Source organism: Mustelus asterias, chromosome 4 (genome assembly GCF_964213995.1).
Source record: "Mustelus asterias chromosome 4, sMusAst1.hap1.1, whole genome shotgun sequence".
Classification (NCBI taxonomy): Eukaryota; Metazoa; Chordata; class Chondrichthyes; order Carcharhiniformes; family Triakidae; genus Mustelus; species Mustelus asterias.
Window position 1 is genome coordinate 152,295,648 of NC_135804.1, and position 20,133 is coordinate 152,315,780.

Genomic DNA, 20,133 nt, shown 5'->3' on the forward strand with positions numbered 1-20,133 from the left:
TCAACTGCACTCTTCAGAGTCCTACCATTTACCCTGTACGTTCTACTTTGATTTGTCCTTCCAAAGTGCAATATCTCACACTTGTCTGCGTTAAATTCCATTTGCCATTTTTCAGCCCATTTTTCTAGTTGGTCCAAATCCCTCTGCAAGCTTCCAAATCCCTCTGCAACCAGGGCAGGACTTACCCAGTTAATGGTAGGGCATTGGGGAGAGTTACAGAACAAAGAGATCTAGGGGTACATGTTCATAGCTCCTTGAAAGTGGAGTCACAGGTGGACAGAGTGGTGAAGAAGGCATTCAGCATGCTTGGCTTCATTGGTCAGAGCATTGAATACAGGAGTTGGAATGTCTTGTTGAAGTTGTACAAGACATTGGTAAGGCCACACTCAGAATACTGTGTGCAATTCTGGTCACCCTATTATAGAAAAGATATTATTAAACTAGAAAGAGTGCAGAAAAGATTTACTAGGATGCTACCGGGACTTGATGGATTGAGTTACAAGGAGCGGCTGGATAGACTGGGGCTTTTTTCTCTGGAGCGTAGGAGGCTGAGGGGTGATCTTATAGAGGTCTATAAAATAATGAGGGGCATAGATCAGCGAGATAGTCAATATCTTTTTCCAAAGGTAGGGGAGTCTAAAACTAGAGGGCATAGTTTTAAGGTGAGAGATACAAAAAAGTGTCCAGAGGAGCAATTATTTCACACAGAGGGTGGTGAGTGTCTGGAACAAGCTGCCAGAGGTAGTAGTAGAGGCGGGTACAATTTTATCTTTTAAAAAGCATTTAGACAGTTACATGGGTACAATGGGTATAGAGGGATATGGGCCATATGCGGGCAATTGGGATTAGCTTAGGGGTTTTAAAAAAAAAAGGGCGGCATGGACAAGTTGGGCCGAAGGGCCTGTTTCCATGCTGTAAACCTCTATGACTCCCTCACAAATCCAACAAATGAGGCTACATTCCCTATTTTTTTTAAAAATGGGATGTACAAATCACTGTCTAGGACAGCATTTATTGCCCATCACTAATTGCCTTTGAGGTGGTGCTGGTGAGCTGCCTTCTTGAACCGCTGTAGTCCTCGAGGTGTAGGGATACCTACAATGCTGTCAGGGAGGGAGGTCCAGGATTTTGACCCAGCGACAGTGAAGGAACGGTGACATATTTCCAAGTCAGGATGGTGAGTAACTTTGAGAGAAACCTCCAGGTGGTGATGTTCTCAGCTGTCTGCTGCCCTTGCCCTTCTAGATGGTAGTGGTTGTGGGTTTGGAAGGTGTTTCCTAAGGAACCTTGGTGAGTTCCTGCAGTGCATCTTGTAGATGATACACACGGCTGCCACTGTGTGTCAGAGGGGTTGAATATTTGTGGAAGCGGGTCACTTTGTCCTGGCTGGTGTTAAACGTTTTGAGTGTTGTTGGAGCTGCACTCATCCAAGTAAGTGGAGAGTATTCCATTACACCCCTGACTTGTATCTTGTAGACGGTGGACAGGTGTTGCGGAGTCAGGAGAAGAGTTACTTGCTGCAGAATTCCCAGCCTCCAATCTGTTCTTGTAGCCACAGTAATTATATGGCTAGTCACAGTTCAGTTTCTGGTCAATGGTAACCTCCCCAGGATGTTGATAGTGGGAGATGCAGCGATGGCAATGCCATTGAATGTCAAGTGGTGATGGTCAGATTCTCTCTTGTTGGAGATGGTCGTTTCCTGGCACTCGTGTGGTGCGAATGTTATTTGCCACTTGTCAGCCCATTAGAAAGCAACTTGTTAAAATAAAAATTTAATCTATCCAGGCTATTGTATCCAAATACCAAGAAAAGCAGCAAACTACACCCCCGCCCTTGCCCTCGCCCTCTTCCGCCCTTGCCTGCACTCTGCTTGCCCCCTCTCTGGCTCAGCACTGTCGCATCATCCTCCAGATTTGTTGAGCTGTTTTCGCTGCAATGAGTATTACTGATATTGTCACACCTTTCCAGTTAACGTCGAGAGGTCGTCTCCTCCAATCACCTTGATCTCTCCTGTTGACTGATCATTCTGCAATTTAAAAACAAATCGATTTATCTTATCTTCAATTCAGAGACTGCAGTTTAAAACAATTGACCAAAAGCAGAGAACAAAATCTGGCTCAGTAATAATCAATCGGTTTGATCAGACAATGATCGTAATTTAAAATCCTGCCTCACATCTGCTATAACAACATTTTAAAAAATCAATTGAATCTCTCTTAGTATCAGAACCAAGCCAAGTTCAAGTTACAGGTAAGATAGAGTCTGTCACATCTGGTATACAACAGGAGGGTGTGGTGCAGGTCGAAGGGGTTGTGGAAAGAGAGAAAGGTGAGATGCAATGTTCCCAGCAATAACCAATAACTCAGATTGTGGCAGAAAGCTTGCATTTTTATTGTGCCTTCCAAAACTTCAGGACTCTCCAAAGTACTTCACAATCAGTGAAATATTTTGAAGTTGTCACTGTTACGGTGCAGGAAGAATGACCGCCAGTTTGTGCACAGCAAGTGTTGATTTTATGAATTAAGATCCAGTGTATCCAGGGGTGGGAATGACATTGGGGGACGGAGTTAGAAGAGAGATTAACAATACGAGTCTGCTCCTGAGCCAATAGGCAGCCATTAACAGGTCCAGGCAGCAGGTGACTGACAGTCTGTCGCTGGAGGGGCAGCACGTGCTATCCACTGGAACGCACGAGGGCTTCCCTGGAGGGTTGGTGCTGCAAGTCTGCAGTGCATCATCAACCCGGAAACATTAGAATTTGATTTATTGTGCCCCTTTATGGGGCTGTTAACTCGTTCACTTGTTAATTACTTTTTTCCACAACCCCTTATTGACACTAGCTGGCGGTGGAGGTTATGGGGTTAGGAGCCAACTGGCTGTCAGATGTGTAACAGCAATGTCCCACAAAAAAACAAATGAGTATTTAGAACATTGAGCTAAAATTATGCTGAAATTATCAATCTTTAAAAAAATGATTAGTGAAAGTTTTTCAACATTAATAAAGCTATTGGGAGGAGTAGGCAGACTGACTGTGTTACACACTGTGAGGCTCCCTGACTCAGTTTGTAGTCCAGGTAGCAGACATACCTCATCTTTTTCAGCAAAGCATCAGAATGGGATCAAATGAGAATTAAACTACACTGAGCATTAAACACAAAATCAAGCAGGACCAGCGATTCTGATAATCAGTAGCAAGGGAAAGATAAATCAAGACAAGGACAGGAGATCTTTCACACAGCAGAGTGCTGAGTTAGACCAAGCATAAGTCTTTGCCTGGACAAGTTCCAGGTATTGACCATCTCCAACAAGAGAGAATCTAACCATTGCCCCTTGACACTCAATGGAATTGCCATTGCTGAATCCCCCATTATCAACATCCTGCGGGTTACCATTGACCAGAAATTGAACTGGATATAAATGCCGTGGCTACCAGAGCAGGTCAGAGAGGTGCGTAACTCACCTCTGACCTCTCTTTAACACCTACTCTAAGTTCACCAGATGCTCAGTCTCTGTTGACCCAGTTATAAGGACATCATCAAGGCATACAAACCGCGGTAGCCCCTGTAGCAGACGCTCCATTCTCCTTTGGAATGTTGCACATGCTGAAGATAAGCCAAAAGGCCTTCGAGTGTGCTTATCATAACATACCCCTGGGAAGTATCATTTTCGTGACGCTCGAGTCACTGGTACAAATGACTCATATCCAGCTGTAACAACTTTGCACCCAGGTCTTCAATTCTCAGGAGTGGATATTTAAGCAGCTAGGTGGCGTGATTAACTGTTGGCTTATGGAAACATAGAAAATAGATGCAGGAGGAGGCCATTCGGCCCTTTGAGCCTGCACCACCATTCAATATGATCATGGCTGATCATGCACTTTCAGTATGCCACTCCCGCTTTCTCTCCATACTCCTTGATCCCTTTAGCCACAAGGGCCTCATCCAGCTCCCTCTTGAACATATCTAACGAACTGGCCTCAACAGCTTTCTGTAGTAGAGAATTCCACAGGTTCACAATTCTGAGTGAAGAGTTCTTCCACATCTTATTTATTTATTTTATTAGTCACAAGTAAGGCTTACATTAACACTGCAATGAAGTTACTGTGAAATTCCCCTAGTCACCACACTCCAGAGCCTGTTCGGGTCAATGCACCTAACCAGCACGTCTTTCAGACTGTGGGAGGAAACCGGAGCACCCAGAGGAAACCCACACAGACATGGGGAGAACGTGCAAACTCCGCACAGACAGTGATGCAAGCCGGGAATCGAACCCGGGTCCCTGGCGTTATGAGGCAGCAATGCTAACCACGGTGCCACAGTTTTTCAATAAAGGGGCCACACAAAATGTTAATAGGCAAGATAAGGATTCATGGAGTTGCAATATATATTGACATGGTAAAGTAATGGTCATTGGACAGGAAGCAAAAAGTGGAGATAAGTGAGGCATTTTCAAGGTGGCAGGCTACTCAAGGATCAGTGCTGGGATCACAGCGATTTTCAATCTATATTAATGACATTGTTTATAGGTTATGTAACAGTAGTTACACTGTCAGACAGAACATACAGGGAGAAATACATGGGGTGTGTCATAAGAACATAAGAAATAGGAGCAGGAGTAGGCCATCTAGCCCTTCGAGCCTGCCCCGCCATTCAATAAGATCATGGCTGATCTGACGTGGATCAGTACCACTTACCCGCCTGATCCCCATAACCCTTAATTCCCTTACCGATCAGGAATCCATCCATCCGCGCTTTAAACATATTCAGCGAGGTAGCCTCCACCACCTCAGTGGGCAGAGAATTCCAGAGATTCACCACCCTCTGAGAGAAGATGTTCCTCCTCAACTCTGTCTTAAACCGACCCCCCTTTATTTTGAGGCTGTGTCCTCTAGTTTTAACTTCCTTACTAAGTGGAAAGAATCTCTCCGCCTCCACCCTATCCAGCCCCCGCATTATCTTATAAGTCTCCATAAGATCCCCCCTCATCCTTCTAAACTCCAACGAGTACAAACCCAATCTCCTCAGCCTCTCCTCATAATCCAAACCCCTCATCTCCGGTATCAACCTGGTGAACCTTCTCTGCACTCCCTCCAATGCCAATATATCCTTCCTCATATAAGGGGACCAATACTGCACACAGTATTCCAGCTGCGGCCTCACCAATGCCCTGTACAGGTGCATCAAGACATCCCTGCTTTTATATTCTATCCTCCTCGCGATATAGGCCAACATCCCATTTGCCTTCTTGATCACCTGTTGTACCTGCAGACTGGGCTTTTGCGTCTCATGCACAAGGACCCCCAGGTCCCTTTGCACGGTAGCATGTTTTAATTTGTTTCCATTGAGATAGTAATCCCATTTGTTATTATTTCCTCCAAAGTGTATAACCTCGCATTTATCAACGTTATACTCCATTTGCCATATCCTCGCCCACTCACTCAGCCTGTCCAAATCTCTCTGCAGATCTTCTCCGTCCTCCACACGATTCACTTTTCCACTTATCTTTGTGTCGTCTGCAAACTTCGTTACCCTACACTCCGTCCCCTCCTCCAGATCATCTATATAAATGGTAAACAGTTGCGGCCCGAGTACCGATCCCTGCGGCACGCCACTAGTTACCTTCCTCCAACCGGAAAAACACCCATTTATTCCGACTCTTTGCTTCCTGTCGGATAGCCAGTCCCCAATCCACTTTAACACACTACCTCCAACTCCGTGTGCCCTAATCTTCTTCAGCAGCCTTTTATGGGGCACCTTATCAAACGCCTTTTGGAAATCCAAAAACACCGCATCCACCGGTTCTCCTCCATCAACCGCCCTAGTCACATCTTCATAAAAGTCCAACATGTTCGTCAAGCACGACTTTCCCCTCATGAATCCATGCTGCGTCTGATTGATCGAACCATTTCTATCCAGATGCCCTGCTATCTCCTCTTTAATAATGGATTCCAGCATTTTCCCTACTACAGACGTTAAGTGTCAGAATAGTATTGCAATAATCATGGGTTTCTTTAATCCACATGTAGATTGGGAAAATCAGATTGGCAAAGGTCACCTGGAAAATGAGTTGTGTTTTTTTTTTCAGGACAATAGCGCAGCACATTCTAGAGTCAGCCAGGTATCAAGCTATCCTAGACTTGGTAATGTGCAACGAGACAGGATTAATCAATAGCCTAATGGTAATTGGTAAAGGAACCTCAAGCTAACAGCAAACACTTCATGATAGGATTTCACGTTCAGTTTGTAGTGGAGAAGTGTGGGTCCATGATGAGTGCTTTATTTATTTTATTCCATTCGCAGAATTCCAAAGCCAGAATGGACAGGGCAAACCCTTAATCCATCTCCTTGCTTGCTCCAAAACCAATTCAAATTCAAACCGAATCCAATTCATGGCCCCCACATGAGAAATCTACAAGATCAAAGCTGACAAGAACAGGCATCACACCCAACTCAAACTTGATTCTACACTGGATCTTAGCAAAAGACCAAGAAACGATCAAGGTAATGGAGAGCATGAAGGCAGAGTTAGCTCAGCTGAACTGAGAAACTAGGTTTCAAGGTAGCACAGAGGAGTTCTGGTGGCAAATTTTTAAGGAGATATTTAATAACATGCAGAAAAGATTTATCCCAGTGAGGGACTCTTTGTGAATGATGCATTATCCATGGCTAAATAATGAAGTTAAGGACTGTATTAATTGAAAGAAACACTGTATAAATCTGCAAAGTAATAGGTCAGAGAATTGTACAGATTTTAAGAAACAGCAGAGAATGACTAAAAAGATAATAAAGAGGTAGAAAACAGAGTATGAGAGAAAGCTAACCAGTGATATAAAAAGATAGTAAAAGTTTCTACAAGTATCTGAATAAGAAAAGAGTAACTGTAGCTTGTGTTAACTAAAGAACAAAGAACAGCACAGGAACAGGCCCTTCGGCCCTCCAAGCCTGCGCCAATCATGACGCCTGCCTAAACTAAAACCGTATGCACTTACAGAGTCCGTATCCTTCCATTCCCATCCTATTCACGTATTTGTCTAGTTACCCCTTAAATGCCACTATCGTACCTGCTCCCACCACCTCCCCGGGCAGCGCGTTCCAGACATTCACCACTCTGTGTAAAAAACCTGCCTCACACATCTCCTCTAAACTTTTCCCCACGCACCTTAAACCTGTGTCCCCTAGTGCTTGGCTTTTCTACCCTAGGAAAGAGCATCTGACTATCCACTCCGTCCATGTCACTCATAATCTTGTAAACCTCCATCAGGTCGCCCCTCAACCTCCGTCGTTCCGGATCAGTGATCAGTGGACATGTACTTCCAGATCTCTCTGCCTGTCAATACTCCTAAGGGTTCTACCTACACTGTACAATTCCTACATGCATTGGACCTTCCAAAGTGCATACCTCATTTTGTCCGGATTAAACTCCATCTGCCATTTCTCCGTCCAAGTCTCCAACCAGTCTATACCTTGCTGTATCCTCTGACAATATAGGACGGCACGGTAGCACAGTGGTTAGCACTGCTGCTTCACAGCTCCAGGGACCTGGGTTCGATTCCCGGCTTGGGTCACTGTCTGTGTGGAATTTGCACATTCTCCTCGTGTCTGCATGGGTTTCCTCCGGGTGCTCCGGTTTCCTCCCACAGTCCAAAGATGTGCGGGTTAGGTTGATTAGCCATGCTAAAATTGCCCTTAGTGTCCTGGGATGCGTAGGTTAGAGGGATTAGTGGGTAAATATGTAGGGATTTGGGGGTAGGGCCTGGGTGGGATTGTGGTCGGTGCAGACTCGATGGGCCGAATGGCCTCTTTCTGTGCTGTAGGGTTTCTAAGATCCTCTTTACTATTCGCAATTCCACCAATTTTTGTGTCGTCTGCGAACTTACTAATCAGACCAGCTACATTTTCCTCCAAATCATTAACATATACTACGAACAAAATAAAAATCCCAGAACTGATCCCTGTGGAACACTGCTAGTCACAGCCTTCCATTCAGAAAAGCACCCCTCTACTGCTACTCTCTGTCTTCTAAGGCCAAGCCAGTTCTGTATCCAACTTGACAGCTTTTCTCTGACCCCATGTGACTTCACCTTTCGTACCAGTCTACCATGAGATACCTTGTCAAAGGCTTTACTGAAGTCCATGTTAACAACATCCATTGCCTTTCTCTCAAAAAACTCAATCAAGTTAGTGAGGCACAACCCCCCTTCACAAAACCATGCTGTACATCACTAAGAAGAAAGTCTGGGGAATTGATAATGGTAAACAGAGAAATGGCAGTGGTGTTGAACAGGTATTTTGCATCTGTCTTCATGGTTAATGATTAGAAAACTTTACCAAAGATACTTGAAAATCAAGAAATGATAGAGGGGAATGAATTTAATACAATCACCATCACCAGTGCTCGGAAAGCTATTAGACCTAAAGACTGACAAACCCCAGGACTGGGTGGCCAGCATCCTAGGGTCTTAAAAGAAGTGGCAGCACAGATAGTAGATTCATCAATTATCTTCCAAAATTCCTTGAATTCTGGAAAGGTTCCTGTGGATTGGATAATAGCTAATATAGTAACTTGATTCAAGAAAGGAGATAGGCAGAAAGCAGGAAATATAGGTTAGTTAACCTAACATCTGTCATAGGGAGAGTGCTGGAATCCAATATTAAGGAGGTTATACTTAGATGATCTGGAGTCAACATGGCTTTGTGAATAGGAAATCAGATTTAACTAATCTGCTAGGGTTTTTTGACAAAGTAAAATTTGAGGTGGGTGAAGGGGAATTGGTAGATGTGCGACATTTGGATTTCCAAAAGGCTGAATGAGCTGCCATATCAAAGGTTACCAGAACATAGAACATAACAGCACAGTACAGGCCCTTCGGCTCTTGATGTTGAGCCGACCAGTGAAACTAATCTAAAGCCCCTCTAAACTACACTATTCTAATATCATCCATATGTTTATCCAATAACCATTTGAATGCTCTTAATGTTGACGAGTCCACTACTGCTGCAGGAAGAGCATTCCACGCCCTTACTACTCTCTGAGTAAAGAACCTACCTCTAACATCTGTCCTATATCTCTCACCCCTCAATTTAAAGCTATGTCCCCTCGTGCTAGCCAACACCATCCGAGGAAAAAGGCTCTCACTATCCACCCTATCTAATCCTCTGATCATCTTGTATGCCTCTATTAAGTCACCTCTTAACCTTCTTCTCTCTAACGAAAACAACCTCAAGCCCCTCAGCCTTTCCTCATATGATTTTCCCACCATACCAGGCAACATCCTGGTAAATCTCCTCTGCACCCTTTCCAACAGTTCCACATCTTTCCTATAATGCGGCGACCAGAACTGTATGCAATACTCCAAATGCGGCCGCACCAGAGCTTTGTACAGTTGCAACATGACCTCCTGGCTCCGAAACCGAATCCCTCTACCAATAAAAGCGAACACACCGTACGCCTTCTTAACAACCCTATCAACCTGGGTGCCAACTTTCAGGGATCTATGCACATGGACACCCAGATCCCTCTGCTCATCCACACTACCAAGTATCTTACCATTAGCCCAGTACTCTGTATTCCTGGTACTCCTTCCAAAGTGAATCACCTCACACTTCTCCGCATTAAACTCCATTTGCCACCTCTCAGCCCAGCTCTGCAGCTTATCTATGTCCCTCTGTAACCTGCCACTTCCCTCCGCACTGTCTCCAACTCCACCGACTTTAGTGTCAACCGCAAGTTTACTAACCCATCCTTCCACGCCCTCATCCAGGTCATTAATAAAAATGACAAACAACAGTGGCCCTAAAACAGATCCTTGTGGTACACCACTAGTAACTGAACTCCAGGATGAATATTTCCCATCAACCACCACCCTCTGTTTTCTTACAGCTAGCCAATTCCTGATCCAAACCACTAAATCACCCTCAATCCCATGTGTCCGTATTTTCTGCAAAAGCTTACCATGGGGAACCTTATCAAACGCTTTACTGAAATCCATATACATCACATCAACCGCTTTACTATCATCCACCTCTTTGGTCACCTTCTCAAAGAACTCAATAAGGTTTGTGAGGCACGACCTACCCTTCACAAAACCGTGCTGACTATCCCTAATCAAATTATTCCTTTCTAGGTGATTATAAATCCTATCTTTTATAATCCTTTCCAATACTTTGCCCACAACAGAAGTAAGGCTCACCGGTCTATAATTACCAGGGTTGTCCCTACTCCCCTTCTTGAACAAGGGGACAACATTTGCTATCCTCCAGTCTTCTGGCACTGCACCTGTCGACAATGACGACACAAAGATCAAAGCCAAAGGCTCTGCAATCTCCTCCCTAGCCTCCCAGAGAATCCTAAGATAAATCCCATCCAGCCCAGGGGACTTATCTATTTTTACCCTTTCCAGAATTGCTAACACCTCCTCCTTATGAATCTCAATCCCATCCAGTCCAACAGCATGCATCTCAGTACTTCCCTCGACAACACTGTCCCTCTCCTGTGTGAATACCGATGAAAAATATTCATTTAGTGCCTCTCCCATCTCTTCAGACTCCACGCACAACTTCCCACTACTGTCCTTGACTGGCTCTAATCTTACCCTAGTCATTCTTTTACTCCTGACATAGCTATAGAAAGCTTTAGAGTTTTCCTTGATCCTACCTGCCAAAGACTTCTCATGTCTCCTCCTGGCTCTTCTTAACTCTTTCTTTAGGTCCTTCCTGGCTAACTTGTAACTCTCAAGTGCCCTAACTGAGCCTTCACGTCTCATCTTTACACAAGTCTCCTTCTTCCTCTTCACAAGAGATTCAACCTCCTTAGTAAACCACGGTTCCCTCACACGTCTGCTTCCTCCCTGCCTGACAGGTACATATTTATCAAGGATGCGTAGTAGCTGTTCCTTGAACAAGTTCCACATTACAATTGTGCCCATCCCCTGCAGTTTCCTTCCCCAACCTATGCCAGCTAAATCGCGCCTAATCGCATCATAATTTCCTTTCCCCCAGCTATAACTCTTGCCCTTTGGTATATACCTATCCCTTTCCATTGCTAAGGTAAACATAATCGAATTGTGGTCACTATCACCAAAGTGCTCGCCTACCTCCAAATCTAACACCTGGCCTGGTTCATTACCCAGTACCAAATCCAATGTGGCCTCGCCTCTTGTTGGTCTATCTACATACTGTGTCAGGAAGCCTTCCTGCACACATTGGACAAAAACTGACCCCTTCAAAGTACTTGAACTATAGCTTTTCCAGTCAATATTTGTAAAGTTAAAGTCCCCCAGAACAACTACCCAACTACTACACAAGATAACAGCACATGATGTGAGCATAAGATGCACAGGATTGGTTGGCTAAATGGAAGCAGCAAATAGAAGCAAATGAGTCGTTTTTGGGTTGTCAAGCTGTAGCTACTGTGGTGTCACAGGGATCAGTGCTGGGTCCTCAACTTCTTACAATATATATATCACTGACTTGGGTGAAGGGAGTGAATTGCGTCTCTGAGCAGTTGCAGAACACTCTTAAGGGGGAGGATGAGCAGCCAGAGGTTGTTGTACATATTGGTACCAACGACATAGGTAGGAAAAGGGATGAGGTCCTGAAGTGTGAATATAGAGAGTTAGGCAGAAGGCTAAAGTACAGGACCTTGAAGGTAATCATTTCTGGACTACTACCGGTGCCACGTGCTAGTGAGAGTAGGAATAGGAGGATTAGGCAGATGAATGCGTGGCTTGAGAGCTAGTGCAGGGGGCAGGGATTTAGGGCAGCACAGAAGTTAAAGAGAGCACATTAATTAGTAAAGGCAGTGGCAGTAATCCTAGTACCAGACAGATCAGTCACAAAAGCAGGACAGAGAGCAAGGGAAGTCCAGATTAAACTGCATTTATTTCAATACAAGAGGCCTGACAGGCAAGGCAGATGAACTCAGGGCATGGATGGGTACATAGGACTGGGATATTATAGCAACTACTGAAACATGGCTAAGGGAGGGGCAGGAGTTGCAGGTCAATGCTCCAGGGTAAAGATGCTATAGGAAAGATAGAACAAGAGGTAGGAGAGGAGGGGGAGTTGCACTTTTGATTAGGGAAAACATCGCGGCAGTACTGAGATGGAATATATCTGAGCGTTCAGCCACTGAGTATATATGGGTAGAACAAAAGAAGGGGAAAATCACTTTGATAGGGTTGCACTATAGGCCCCCAAATCGTCGGCGGAAAATTGAGAAGCAAATATGTAAGGAGATTACAGGTAGCTCCAAGAAAAATAGGGTGGTAATAGTAGGGGATTTTAACTTTCCCAACATTGACTGGGACAACCATAATATTAGAGGCTTGGATGGAGAGAAATTTGTTGAATTCAGGAGGAATTTCTCATTCAGAATGTGGATGGCCCGACTAGAGAGGGGGCAAAACATGACCTCCTCTTGAGAAATAAGGGAGGGCAAGTGACAGAAGTGTTAGTGAGGGATCACTTTGGGACCAGTGACCATAATTCTATTAGTTGTAAGATAGCTGTGGAGAATGATAGGTCGGTCCCAAAAGTTAAAATTCTAAATTAGGGCAAGGCCAATTTTGATGGTATCAGGCAGGAACTGTCAAAGGTTAATTGGGGGAGTCTGTGGGAAGGCAAAGGGATGTCTGGTAAGTGGGAGGCTTTCAAAAGTGTGTTAACCAGGGTTCAGGGTAAGCACATTCCTCTTACATGTGAAGGGCAAGGCTGGCAGAAGTAGGGAACCTTGGATGACTCGGGATATTGAGGCCCTGGTCAAGAAGAAGGAGGAGGCACATGGCATGCATAGGCAGCTGGGATCAAGTGAATCCCTTGAAGAGTATAGGGGGTGTAGGAGTAGAATTAAGAGAGAAATCCGGAGGGCAAAAAGGGGACACGATATTGTTTTGGCAGATAAGGCAAAGGAGAATCCAAAGAGCTTCTACAAATACATAAAGGGCAAAAGAGAGAGTAGGGTTTCTTAAGGATCAACAAGGTCATCTATGTGTGGATCCACAAGAGATGGGCGAGATCCTAAATGAATATTTCTCATCAGTATTTACTGTTGAGAAAAGCATGGACGTTAGGGAACGTGGGGACATAAATAGTGATGTCTTGAGGAGTGTACATATTACAGAGAAGGAGCACATCAAGGTAGATAAATCCCTGGGACTTGATGAAGTGTATCCCAGGACATTGTGGGAGGCTAGGGAGGAAATTGCAGGACCCCTAGCAGAGATATCTGAATCATCGAAAGTCACTGGGTGAGGTGCCTGAAGATTGGAGGGTGGCAAATGTTGTGCCTTTGTTTAAAAAGGGCTGCAGGGAAGGGCCTGGGAACTACAGGCCAGTGAGCCTCACATCTGTGATGGGTAAATTGTTGGAAGGTATTTTGAGAGACAGGATCTACAGGCATTTAGAGATGCAAGAACTGATTAGGGACAGTCAGCATGGCTTTGTGAGTGGAAAAGCATGTCTCTCAAATTTGATTGAATTTTTTGAAGGGGTAGATGAGGGCAGTGCAGTTGATGTTGTCAACATGGACTTTGACAAGGCCTTTGACAAGATACCGCATGGTCGGTTGTTGCATAAAGTTAAATCTCACGGGATCCAGGGTGAGGTATCTAAATGGATACAAAATTGGCTTCTGGGTGGTTGTAGAGGGTTGTTTTTCAAACTGGTGACCTGTGACCTCAGGAATCAGTGCTGGGTCCACTGTTATTTGTCATTTATATTAATGATTTGGATGAGATTATAGGAGGCATGGTGAACAGTGAATAAGGTTATCTCTGATTGCAATGGGATCTTGATCAATTGGGCTGACGAACAGCAGATGGAGTTTAATTTAGATAAATGCGAGGTGATGCATTTTGGTAGATTGAACCAGGGCAGGACTTATTCAGTTAATGGTAGGGCATTGGGGAGAGTTACAGAACAAAGAGATCTAGGGGTACATGTTCATAGCTCCTTGAAAGTGGAGTCACAGGTAGACAGAGTGGTGAAGAAGGCATTCAGCATGCTTGGTTTCATTGGTCAGAACATTGAATACATGAGTTGGGACGCCTTGTTGAAGTTGTACATCTATGGTGGGCCTTGACATTGTTACGGCCACACTTGGAATCATTTAATCCAGATAAATGCGAAGTGATGCATTTCGGTAGGTCGAATGTAAGGGGGAGCTATACAATAAATGGCAGAACCATCAGGAGTATAGACACACAGAGGGACCTGGGTGTACAAGTCCACAAATCCTTAAAGGTGGCAGCACAGATGGAGGTGGTGGTGAAGGCGGCATATGGCATGCTTGCCTTTATTGGATGGGGCATAGAATATAAAAGTTGGCATATGATGTTGCAGCTGTATAGAACGTTGGTTCGGCCACATTTGGAATACTGCGTCCAGTTCTGGTTGCCACACTACCAGAAGGATGTGGAGGCTTTGGAGAGAGTACAGAAAAGGTTTTCCAGGATGTTGCCTGGTATGGAGGGTCTCAGCTATGAGGAGATTGGGTAAACTGGGGATGTTCTCCCTGGAAAGACAGAGGATGAGGGGCGACCTAATAGAGGTGCATAAAATTATGACGGGCATAGATAGGGTGAACAGTGGGAAGATTTTTCCCAGGTCAGAGGTGACGAACACAAGGGGTCACAGGTTCAAGGTGAGGGGGGCAAGGTTCAACACAGATGTCAGGGGGACGTATTTTACACAGAGGGTGGTGGGGGCCTGGAATGCACTCCCAAGCAAGGTGATTGAGGCGGACACGCTGAGATCGTTTAAGACTTATCTAGATAGCCATATGAACAGACTGGGAATAGAGGGATACAAATGAATGGTCTAGTTGGGCACATGAGCAGCGCAGGCTTGGAGGGCCGAAGGGCCTGTTCCTGTGCTGTATTGTTCTTTGTTCTTTGAATGGTGTGTACAGTTCTGGTCACCCTATTATCGAAAGGATATTATTAAACTAGAGTGAAGAGATTTACCAGGATGCTACTGGGACTTGATGATTTGAGTTATAAGGAGAGTCTTGATAGGGTTCAGGGGTATGGGGAATTACATTACAAAATCATTTGTTCGAAGTGGTGCAGGAGAGAGGGAGAGATTCTCAGCAGGAGTACTGAGGGTGAGTAAAGTGCTGTGATTTATTTATTTAATCCGTTTTTTTCCCGGGCTTTTTTCAAGGGTTTAAACTCTGAGGAAGTGGGAGTAGGCTGCAGGGGATTCTGGGAGATTGTGTTTTTTAGTATAAAAGTCACTCTATACAGCGGGCAGCGTCGGGAGCGGGAAGCAGAGTGAGTGGGAAGCTGAGTGAAAGCTGTAAGGGCTTTGGCTCACAGGACTTCGGGGGAAAGGGCGAGCAGGGGTGAGTTTAATTCATTTTAGCTGTTTCTACCTGGTACTGGCAAGGTATCTAGAGGGGATGGGTGTGCAGGCAGTGCTATGTTCCTCTTGCACTATGTTTGAGGTGAGGGACGACGACATTGTCCCTGCTGATTACATCTGTGGGAAGTGCACCCATCTGCAGCTCCTCCAAAACCGTGTTAGGGAACTGGAGCTGGAGTTGGATGAACTTAGGATCATTAGGGACGCAGAGGTGGCCATAGACAGAAGCTTTAGGAATACAGTTACTCCGAGGAATGAAAATAGATGGGTGACGGTGAGAGGGGCTGGGAGGAAGCAGTCAGTGCAGGGATCCCCTGTGGTTGTTCCCCTTAGCAACAAGTATTCCGCTTTGGATATGGTTGAGGGGGACGACATACCAGTGGTGAGCCGCAGTGAGAGGATCTCCAGCACTGTGTCCGTCTCTGTGGCTCGGGAGGGTAAGGGGGAGAGCGGGAGGGCAATAGTTATTGGGGACTCGTTAGTTAGAGGGATAGATAGGAGGTTCTGTGGCAGCAAAAGAGACTCACGGATGGTATGTTGCCTACCGGATGCCAAGGTCCGTGACGTCTCAGACCGTGTCTTCCGGATTCTTAAGGGGGAGGGGAAACAGTCACAAGTCGTGGTACACATTGGTACCAACGACATAGGTAAGAGAAGGGACGGGGATTTAAAACAGGAATTTCGGGAGCTGGGCTGGAAGCTGAGAGCCAAGACAAAACATGTGGTCATCTCTGGGACGTTACCGGTGCCACGTGATAGCGAGTTGAGGAACAGGGAGAGAGTGCAGTTAAACATGTGGTTGCAGGGATGGTGTAGGAGGGAGGGTTTCAGATACGTGGATAATTGGAACACATTCTGGGGAAGGTGGGACCTGTACAAACAGGACGGGGTGCACTTGAACCAGAGGGGCACCAATATCTTGGGAGGGAAATTTGCTACGGCTCTTCAGGGGGGTTTAAACTAATTTGTCAGGGGAGTGGGAAAAGGAGTTGCAGTCCAGAAGTCAGTGTTGAGGGTGGTGAGGTATTGGGGAAGGTATCAAGGTCAAGGGTGGGTACCAGTAGACAGGAAGGTGGGTTGAAGTGTGTCTACTTCAATGCAAGGAGCATCCGGAACAAGGTAGATGAACTTGGGGCGTGGATTGGTACTTGGGACTACGATGTTGTGGCCATTACGGAGACGTGGGTAGAACAAGGACAGGAATGGATGTTGGACGTTCCGGGGTATAGATGTTTCACTTAAGTGTAGGGAAGCTGGTAAAAGAGGTGGAGGAGTGGCATTGTTAATCAAGGATAGTATAACGGCTGCGGAAAGGCATTTCGAGGGGGATCTGCACACTGAGGTAATATGGGCTGAAGTTAGAAATAGGAAAGGAGCGGTCACGTTGTTAGGAGTTTACTATAAGCCCCCAAATAGTAATAGAGATGTGGAGGAAGAAATTGCTAAGCAGATTATGGATATGTGTGGGGGTCATAGGGTAGTTGTCATGGGGGACTTTAACTTTCCAAATATTGATTGGAACCTTTGTAGGTCAAATAGTTCGGATGGGGCAGTTTTTGTGCAGTGTGTGCAGGACGGTTTCCTGACACAATATGTGGATAGGCCGACAAGAGGTGAGGCCACATTGGATTTGGTACTGGGAAATGAACCGGGCCAAGTGTTAGATTTGGTTGTGGGAGAGCACTTTGGAGATAGTGACCACAATTCGGAGTCTTTTGTTATTGCAATGGAGAGGGATAGGGCCGTACGGCAGGGCAAGGTTTACAATTGGGGGAGAGGTAATTATGATGCGATTAGGCAAGAATTAGGGGGCATAAGATGGGAACAGAAACTGTCAGGGAAAGGCACTGATGAAAAGTGGAACTTTTTCACGGAACAAATACTGGGTGGCCTTGATAGGTATATCCCTGTCAGGCAGGGAGGAAATGGCCGAGTGAGGGAACCATGGTTCACGAAAGAGGTGGAATGTCTTGTGAAAAGGAAGGGGGAAGCTTATGTAGGGATGAGGAAACAAGGTTCAGATGGCTCGATTGAGGGTTACAAGTTAGCAAGGAATGAGCTGAAAAAGGGGCTTGGGAGAGCTAGGAGGGGACATGAGAAGTCTTTGGCGGGTTGGATCAAGGAAAACCCCAAGGCTTTTTATTCTTATGTGAGGAATAAAAGAATGACCAGGGTGAGGTTAGGGCCGGTCAAGGACAGTAGTGGGAACTTGTGTATGGAGTCAGTAGAGATAGGCGAGGTGATGAATGAATACTTTTCTTCAGTGTCCACCAAGGAGAGGGGCCATGTTTTTGAGGAACAGAAGGTGTTACAGGCTAATAGGCTGGAGGAAATAGTTGTTCGGAGGGAGGATGTACTGACAGTTTTGAATAAACTGAAGGCCGATAAGTCCCCTGGGTCTGATGAAATGTATCCTAGGATTCTTTGGGAGGCAAGGGATGAGATTGCAGAGCCTTTGGCTTTGATCTTTGGGTCCTCACTGTCCACGGGGATGGTGCCAGAGGACTGGAGAGTGGCGAATGTTGTTCCTCTGTTTAAGAAAGGGAATAGAAATGACCCTGGTAATTATAGACCGGTTAGTCTTACTTCGGTGGTTGGTAAATTGATGGAAAAGGTCCTTAGGGATGGGATTTACGACCATTTAGAAAGATGCGGATTAATCCGGGATAGTCAGCACGGATTCGTGAAGGGCAAGTCATGCCCCGCAAATTTGATTGAATTTTTTGAGGAGGTAACTAAGTGTGTTGATGAAGGTAGGGCAGTTGATGTCATATACATGGATTTTAGTAAGGCGTTTGATAAGGTCCCCCATGGTCGGCTTATGATGAAAGTGAGGAGGTGTGGGATAGAGGGAAAGTTGGCCGATTGGATCGGTAACTGGCTATCTGATCGAAGTAAGAATTCTCACAACACCAGGTTAAAGTCCAACAGGTTTATTTGGTAGCAATTACCATAAGCTAATTTGCTACCAAATAAACCTGGTGGACTTTAACCTGGTGTTGTGAGACTTCTTACTGTGCTTACCCCAGTCCAACGCCGGCATCTCCACATCATATCTGATCGAAGACAGAGGGTGGTGGTGGATGGAAAATTTTCGGATTGGAGGCAGGTTGCTAGCGGAGTGCCACAGGGATCAGTGCTTGGTCCTCTGCTCTTTGTGATTTTTATTAATGACTTAGAGGAGGGGGCTGAAGGGTGGATCAGTAAATTTGCTGATGACACCAAGATTGGTGGAGTAGTGGATGAGGTGGACAGCTGTTGTAGGCTGCAAAGAGACATAGATAGGATGCAAAGCTGGGTGAAAAATGGCAAATGGAGTTTAACCCTGATAAATGTGAGGTGATTCATTTTGGTAGGACTAATTTAAATGTGGATTACAGGGTCAAAGGTAGGGTTCTGAAGACTGTGGAGGAACAGAGAGATCTTGGGGTCCATATCCACAGATCTCTGAAGGTTGCCACTCAAGTGGATAGAGCTGTGAAGAAGGCCTATAGTGTGTTAGCTTTTATTAACAGGGGGTTGGAGTTTAAGAGCCGTGGGGTTATGCTACAACTGTACAGGACCTTGGTGAGACCACATTTGGAATATTGTGTGCAGTTCTGGTCACCTCACTATAAGAAGGATGTGGAAGCGCTGGAAAGAGTGCAGAGGAGATTTACCAGGATGCTGCCTGGTTTGGAGGGTAGGTCTTATGAGGAAAGGTTGAGGGAGCGGGGGCTGTTCTCTCTGGAGCGGAGGAGGCTGAGGGGAGATTTAATAGAGGTTTATAAAATGATGAAGGGGATAGATAGAGTGAACGTTCAAAGACTATTTCCTCGGGTGGATGGAGCTATTACAAGGGGGCATAACTATAGGGTTCATGGTGGGAGATATAGGAAGGATGTCAGAGGTACGTTCTTTACACAGAGAGTGGTTGGGGTGTGGAATGGACTGCCTGCAGTGATAGTGGAGTCAGACACTTTGGGAACATTTAAGCGGCTATTGGATAGGCACATGGAGCATACCAGGATGATAGGGAGTGGGATAGCTTGATCTTGGTTTCAGATAAAGCTCGGCACAACATCGTGGGCCGAAGGGCCTGTTCTGTGCTGTACTGTTCTGTGTTCTATTAAAGGTAAAGGAGAGGGTGCGAGTGCAGGTGAATGATGAGGACATTCATCTAGTTAAAGGAGTCAAGGGCTCAGGCAGAGTAAAAAAGGTAAGAAACACAAGAAGGGAGGTGGTCAACGCAGTGCAAGGAGATGGTCTGGGGAAGGATGACCAGTTTGCGACAGGTAGGGACAGAGCGTGCAATTAGAAGAATGCACTAACAAATCGGGTCCATATAAAGGCTAGCATAAAGACACTTTACCTGAATGCACGTAGCATTCGAAACAAAGTGAATGAGTTGATGGCACAAATCAGTACAAATGGGCATGATCTAGTGGCCATTACAGAAACGTGGTGGCAGGGTGACCAGGACTGGGAACTGAATATCCAGGGGTTTCAGACATTTTGGATGGATAGACAGGAAGGAAAAGGAGATGGGGTAGCTCTGTTAATTAAAGATATCAGGGCGGTAGTGAGAGATGATATAGGCTCTAAGGAGCAGAATGTGGAATCGTTGTGGGTGGAGATAAGGAATAGTAAAGGGGAGAAAGTCACTGGTGGGCGTGGTCCATAGGCCCCCAAATAATAACTTTGAGGTGGGTCGGGCTATAAACAAGCAAATAAGGGATGCATGCAAAAACGGAACAGCAATAATCATGGGGGATTTTAACCTGCATATTA

At 45.5% G+C, this 20,133-nt stretch overlaps 1 protein-coding gene across 1 annotated transcript in view; it reads right to left on the reverse strand.

Annotated features, from left to right (window-relative positions):
* Window positions 1–20,133, reverse strand: part of hprt1 (hypoxanthine phosphoribosyltransferase 1) — a 63,045-nt gene that overhangs the window by 33,070 nt on the left and 9,842 nt on the right. Inside the window, exon 2 of the mRNA XM_078211979.1 lies at window positions 1,962–2,027. Coding sequence (XP_078068105.1) covers window positions 1,962–2,027 — 66 coding nt within the window. The remainder of the gene's footprint in view (window positions 1–1,961; window positions 2,028–20,133) is intronic.